This window comes from Thermobia domestica, chromosome 11 (genome assembly GCF_964235325.1).
Source record: "Thermobia domestica chromosome 11, izTheDome1.hap1.1, whole genome shotgun sequence".
NCBI classification, from domain to species: Eukaryota; Metazoa; Arthropoda; class Insecta; order Zygentoma; family Lepismatidae; genus Thermobia; species Thermobia domestica.
In genome coordinates, this window is record NC_137464.1 from 236,196,022 (window position 1) to 236,203,521 (window position 7,500).

The 7,500-nt window shown below is 37.4% G+C and overlaps 1 protein-coding gene across 1 annotated transcript in view; it reads left to right on the forward strand.

Annotated features, from left to right (window-relative positions):
• Atg18a (Autophagy-related 18a) overlaps nt 1-7,500 on the forward strand; it is a gene marked incomplete in the record, with an annotated part of 93,234 nt that overhangs the window by 47,085 nt on the left and 38,649 nt on the right. Inside the window, 1 exon segment of the mRNA XM_081731816.1 lies at nt 4,387-4,494. Coding sequence (XP_081587942.1) covers nt 4,387-4,494 — 108 coding nt within the window.

The window sequence follows — 7,500 nt, forward strand, 5'->3', positions numbered from 1 at the left end:
GAGATACCAAATTTTGGTCAGGTACCGTGGCCCAGGCCCCAGATCAAGACGAAGCGTTTACCAAAACCGGCTTGGGAACCAAACAAATTGACCGAGAGTTACCAAATTTTAGTCACGAATACCTTGGTCCAGGCTCCAGACCATAGTTAAACGTTTTTGTCAAAATTCGAACCAGGGGGTTTCGGGGGGGGGGGGGGGGCGTTTACTGGGACATGTAAAAGTAGTGGAAAATGACCGATATTAGTGTTGAATTCATAGTTTTCGCGGTCGCTGAAATCAATGGTGAAACTCCGATCGCATTAACTTCCAAATTCACGCTATTTGGCTCCGGACCGGGGGTCACCGGAAGAAGGGGGGGGGGGTGGAGATACCGAGACATATAAAAGTAAACCAAAATGACCGGTATTAGTGTAAAATCCATAGTTTTCGCGGTCGCTGAAATCAATGATGACAGTTCCATTAGCGTTGACTTGCAAATTCAGTTTCAATTGTATGGGGGACGGGAGTCAGCGGGGGGGGGGGGCGAGACATGTAAAAAATAGCCCAAAATGACCGATATTAGTATCAAATCCATAGTTTTCGCGGACGCAAGATCAGTGGTGATACTCCCACAGGCATTGACTTCCAAATACAACCCCCGTGCGAAGCATGAGTATATTCAACTAGTAAATAAATAAAAAAAAAAAGTCATGTGAACTTCATGATGACATTTCCACATATAAAAGCATCTACATTAGTTTTATCTACTTTTCATCTTTTAATTATGGGGTCCCGTGTTTAATGTTCAATTCTTCGTCGAACGACAACCCTTCTTTCAAGTGTACACGAAGTAGTTGTTCGGGTATCCGTTTAAGCGGAAGTCTTCTCCTTGATGATAATCTCGGTATTTCATAAGGATGTTCAGCCTAAACATACGAAACGAAACCAAATTATATATTTCCGCTTGCCTGAATGCCTATTGGTTTATAAAGTAGCCAAGGTTGCTTAAATATATTGATAGAAATTGACAGAATTTATTAACTAAGTATGTAGCTTCCAACTTTGGCTTGGATTGGACTTCGTTTTAATTTTATTGAATGTATCTACATACAAAATTTGTAATTTAATACCTCAGTTTTAGCGTACTAATTATGATACGTTGACCTTAAAATTTTACATGTAAATACATTTAAAGTAATAACAGGATTTTCCTAATGGCTAAGGCGGGAGTTTCTCGATTTATATATAATTCTGTATACTGTTTTTACTTGTGTAACTGTTTATCTTTTTGTTCTTCTGAAATTACTCTTGACAATTATATTAACAAGTAGGCTTATGTAGAAATCAGTACAACGTATTTTTATCAGGAGTCCTTCGTGAGTAAGTCGACAGACTCATCGCATTTGTGACCAATTAGTCTCGGTTTCGCGTCCAAATGGACAATTTCTCTTGGATGTAAGCCGAGAAGCAGTTTGGATTCCGCTTTAAGCTTATGTGCCCCTTCCAGCATAACCCTGTCGTTGTATAATAACACTATGGCGAAACAAACTTATTTCTGTCCGTATGTAATATAAATACATAGAGCAAATTATTTTAAAAAAAAAAAACGCGTTTAAACCAAAAAACCGTTTTTTTTTTCAATAAAAATCGTGGTTTTTGCCAACCCTGCTTGAAAATAAACAATTAGTGTTAAAAAAAAAGCGAAGTGCTAAAGCAATTTATGATTACAAACACAACACAAGCTAGGATATGAAACAACAGTTTCTTGTTGGCCTCCGCTCCTAGTCTAAGGGCTAGCGCGTGCGTCTTTTGTTCACGTAGTCTGAGTTCCATTCCTGGTGGGAGAGCACAAAAAAAAAAAAAAAAAAAACATTTTCATTAAGCATCCATCTTTTTTAGCGTAAGAGTATAACTGTGGAACGAATTTTCTTCGAAACAATTTGTTCGAAACGCCTGTTATTATTTTGTTTATATTACATAAATGAATGTTTCAGTAATAACTGGAACATGACACAATTTAATTTAAAAAATGGAAGCGAGGAAGTTTACAGTATTGTAGTTCGTTTCGTATGTAATACGTAAATTATTTCAACAATGGGATCTGCTCCTTGGCGTTATAAACCATGAAGATTATGACAGGCCACATCAACTCTCGTACTCGTTATTTCCGACTTTCTACAACGGAAGTTGCTTTCTTATTAAGTCAAGAAATTGCCTCAATACTACTTTAAACACCACTCCCCTCCTCCGAATCTGTGACCGTGCACACCAAAGGCATGTGCACTAGGCATTCGAAGTCTTATGAACACATTCATTAAAAGTCGCAATGAAGAAAATTTTAAAGGGGATTTTTTTTTTTTTTATATATATATATATATATACAGTATCGTGATACTCCTATGTTTATCTTTTACCATTTGAAAATCAGTAAAACGATTTTTCTCACTTCGATATTTGTTATCTTCGGACTTGATTTTGTGTATATTACGTGACGCCTTAATAAAAAGAAGATAAACCAATAGTTTCTTTTTTACGCGGTTTAGGCAACACTCTGAAGTTGAGCATGCCTCAGTATTCTGTGCTTGCAACAGAGACAGTCATCCAAGTAGATTTGCGTACGTGCGAGTAGGAGCGAGCTGAAATGGCTGCCGTAATACAAAATCCCGCCAGATATGAAGTGAGATCTGTCATACGATTTGTGGATACCAAAGGACAGAATGCAGTTGGTATCCATCGGGAATTTTGTGCCATTTGCGGGCTGATAGTAATGAGTGAAGGAAAGGTCAGGTAATGGTGCCGCGAGTTTCGGGAAGGGTGTTCAACTGTTCATGACGATGAGCGTAGCGTAAGGCCTAGTGTACAGACGAACGATATGGTGGAACGCATTAACGAAAAAGTGCAATCCAATCGCCGGTTCACAATAACTGAACTCACAAAAAGAGTTTCTATGAACACTGCTTCGAATTGTGACTGATAAGCTGGGTGAGGAAGACGGCGATGACCTCCTTTCTAACATAGTGATTGGGGCTGAAACCTAGATATCGTACGCCACTGAAGAGTCGAAATAACAGTCAAATCAGTGGTGTTACTCTGGTTCTCCTAAAGCGAAGAAATTCACACAAACACCATTAATTCACAAAATCATGGTAACCGTGTTTTGTGATTAAAAAGGTGTGGTTCTTGTGGAATTCTTGGAATCAGGATTAACAGTTTCAGCAGATATGTATTGTCAAACACTGAATAATCTGCGACGTGCCATCCAAAATCGGCAAAGAAGAATGCTACTCTCAGGAATTCTTCTGATACATGACAACGCCCGTCCATACACAGCTAGTGCTTGTACCGCTGAGATAATTCCAAGATTTTCGATGGAAACTATTCGGTCATCCCCTTACAGTCTCGACTTTGTCCTCAGCGATTTCTTGCTTTTTCTTCACCTGAAAAAGTGACATCCATCAAAACGTTTCAGCGACACTGAGGTCTTAAGACATTAGTTTTGAACTGGCTACGCTCTCAGGCAGTAGATTTTTACACGAAGGGTATATGGAAGTTTTTTCCATGCTACCAGTATGTTTGGAGATTCATGGTAGCCAAAGTACGTACTTGTGTATCAATCACAATAATTTTTCCATGCTATTTTTTCTTTTCTTTTCTTTTCTTTTCTTTTCTTTTCTTTTCTTTTGACATAGCGCCTCGTATTTAAAAATATAATTAAATTTACTTATTCATTCGGATTATATATACAGGGTGTTTCAAAACAACACCGACAACGTTTGGGAGGTGATTCCTGACACCTAGATAAGACAAAAAATATAGACCAACTTGGGTGTACAAATGCTTCCTTTCGGAGTTATGTGCTGCCAAAATCGTGTAAAAATGACCTTTAAATGTCCATAGCTCCAAAACCATGGGATCTACTGTGGTTGGGTGAAGACTTCACGTAGGAACTTGTATGTGTCCTATCCAAATATACAAGTTTCAGAATCCTGTGGTACTTCAGCAACAATTTTTATAGAGGTAGTTGATGATGCCCGTAACCAAACTCCCCCTATAAAAATTGTTGCGTGAGTACCTTAGGATTCTGGAACATGTATTTTTGGATAGCGCACACATTAATTTCAAAGTGAAGTCTTGGCCCGACTACAGTAGGTCCCATAGTTTTGGAGCTATGGACCTTTAAAATTCATTTTTTCCATGTTTTCGGCAGCCTGTAACTCCGAAAGGAAGCATTTGTACAACCAGATTGGTCTATGCTTTTTGTCTTATCTTGGTGTCAGGAACCACCTCCCAAAATGTTGGTGGTGGTTTTTTGAAACATGCTGTATCAGCATTTGCATGTATATTGAATTTTCCTTTCACGAACTAGGTAAATTATTTATAGTAATTATTGTTTTGTATTATTAACAGGATTCAAAAAGTTTTGCGGCTTCTTGTGGCGTCTGCTGATGGATATTTATATGTTTATAATTTGGACAGCACGGAAGGTGGAGATTGTACTTTGCTCAAGCAACACAGGTAGCTATTAGGGTTTGTTGCTGTTTTATTACAGGAGCGACCGTGTATTTGTGTATTTTTTCTTCTGAAATTAAGTTATTTTCCCTATATATCTGTGGAATTTTCTTCATTATTTTAATACAAATACTAAATAGTGATGACATTGGGTACATTGAACAAATGTTATTATTTTAGAAACATATTTGGTTTAAAACAAATTTGTCAAATAGTTTGTATTTTCTTTAAAAAAGTATAAAGAGAAACTTCTGTAGAATTACTAGTAAGTATGAGTATTTTTTACTGTAAAAGTAGCTTAGAGAGATAATTGAACACATACCTGTATTATAATCAAGCTTTTATCACAGTTTGCGTCAGTATTTTTAATTCTGGACAGTTTCAAGGGTACTGATAAAACTCACTGCTTGTCATCTGACACCACCTTTGTACTGAAACTGTTCTATGATTAAAATTATTAGCACAAGGTGAGGAAAGTCATTTTTCGTAATATTTTGATTTCGCAAGTGCTACTGGTATGGGGTAGATTAATTGCGCAGTCGACAGCAAAAGTATGTGTGTTTATATACACAGCATAATGTAGATTCTTTCGTCAACAGTTTTGAAAATAATATATAGTTTTGATAGTACATAGGACGTTAAGTTTTTGTGTTAAAGAAAATTGAACTTCAGTCATTGATTTGCTGTTGATGAATGAGGATTAATAGTGTATATATTTACTTTTGGTGACTAAATAATAGAGTCCGTCAAAAAATTTAGAAATACTTTAACGAAAGAAAATTCTTACGTTGTGTTTTAGTGCTAATATCACAAATTGAATACATATTACACCATCACTTGCACTGCAACCTTTGTCTCCGCGTGCACATTCTGTAGCAGTTTTCTGTGGCGACATTGCAAATTTTTCTAAAACCATAACCAAAGAAGCAGGATTTGAAGCTGTTCGAGGTCTTCCAGGCCTTCGCTTGTGCACATCCCAGTGATCATCATGTGTTTCAAACTTGTCATAAAGCCTTGTAATTGTCAAACATCTAGGAAGCTCTGTTGCAAATTTGAAATGCCACTTTAAAACGAATTCTGTTTCTCATATTTTAAGCGTCCACCTGCCATTTTGTTTACTGTCATACGTCATACGTTACAGTCATGAAATAGTTTTGAGGGAACACCATATTATGTATTGCAATAATAATTTAATTAAGCTTCAGAGACAATACGCAGGTGCCATCTATTAAATTACAATGTGGATACCATTTTCTGCGGGACTCATTATTTAGTAGATTCGTTTCTGTTATTTACGAGGGGAATGCCGAAGTTTCTAGATACTAAAATTTAAATAGCTTTGCCGTACTGAAAATATCACGTTTAAAAGCGTATGCCTTCTAGTGGTGAAAGGCATAACTGCAAGGCTGCAGGTTTGTTTGTTTGAAACTTAGAGGGCTGGAAGTGGAGGCTAGTTTGAACCTGTCAGTTGGCAACAATGAGCTCGAGTGACGTGATTTTCGTGCAATGATCTTTTACGATTTTATGTACTGTTTAACGCAGTATCAGTGCCATGATCGTGTAGAAAAGTGTTTCGGGGACTACTCTCTCACGGACAACCGTGTTAAATTGGTTTGCGGAATTTAAACGCGGCGAACAAAGCCTGACGGAGGAGCCTCGCTCTGGCGCCGTAGCACCGCAGTTACGGATGAAAATGTCGCAGCAGTAAGAAATTTGACCTCGAAGATCGGATCAACTGCATCGCAGTCTGTAATAAAAAATTATCTCGGCCTTTTCAAGCGTGGCAGTTGCTGGGTTCATGTGCGTACACCTGAGCTAAAAGACGACCGCATGGATTGGTGCTATTGTATGTTTAAAAGACTTTCGCAGGTGCAAAGTAAAGACGTTTATAATATTGTCACACGTGACAAAACGTGGGTTTACAGTTATGACACCGAAATAAAACAGCAGTCGACAGTATATTTTTTCGACTATACAGTTAGATCGATATACAATCACAGCAGAGTGGTACGTTACTTACTGCCGCTCAAGCTTCTTTAAAGCGTGGGCTTCGAGATTTGCCCACCGAAAGCCTCCACGTCTCACTTTCTTCTTCATTACGATAATGCATGGCCTCATAGAGGAGGGAGAACTTTGGAGTTGTTACAGGAAAGTGGCTATACACCCGGCTTAGTCTCCAGATTTAGCTCCGTGTGATTTTGCTTTCTTTCTAAAGCTTCGAGGACGTCAATTTCAAACAAGTGAAAAGGCTGTTGCAGCGTATAATAATGAAATTTCTGATATTCCCAAAACCGAATTTTTAAAAATATCTCGTAGTTTTTAAGACTGCAAAAGTGCATTTATACTTGTGGGAACTATTTTCAGAAATGGTGAAAGGTTTTGTGTAAATAAATAGATTTTTCAAAGTATCTAAAACTTTCGGCTTGCACGTTGTACTTATTTAGCTTACATTTGTGGAAGAGATTCAATCCAAATTAGGGTTACAGTGCCCTATTGAAGTTTTATTTGTTCTCTACGCATTTATTATTTTAAGGCTAAAGTTGGGCAGAACATTTTTATTGCATGTTCGTGCCAGTAGTTCAGTAGAGATTAAAATGTAGTGGAATCGTGGTTAACTTAACTTTCTAAATCCTGTTGGGAAAAAGCTACACCTAACACATAAGGGAGTTCTCAATAAAGACTACCAGCACTTTGCTGTGAATTGAACGTTGTTATAAGTTACAAAAGGAGGACATACTTAATGTAATAATGATATAATATATTACGATTATGAATAGAAGACTGTAATGTGTTTATCGATTTTGTTTGTCACGGGCTCTGTTTATCACAATGCTAGTCTTTTCGGAATAGTTAATTATTATTTAAATGTAGGTTCATCTTGTCTATGACACGTCGAATCCCATCTTTGAGTTCATTGGTAGTTTGTGATGCTAAAGTAAGCATCACTATCGATACCTGGCCTGAATATGTACGAGTAGGGAGTTATTTGTATGAGGGGGGAACGAGAATTTT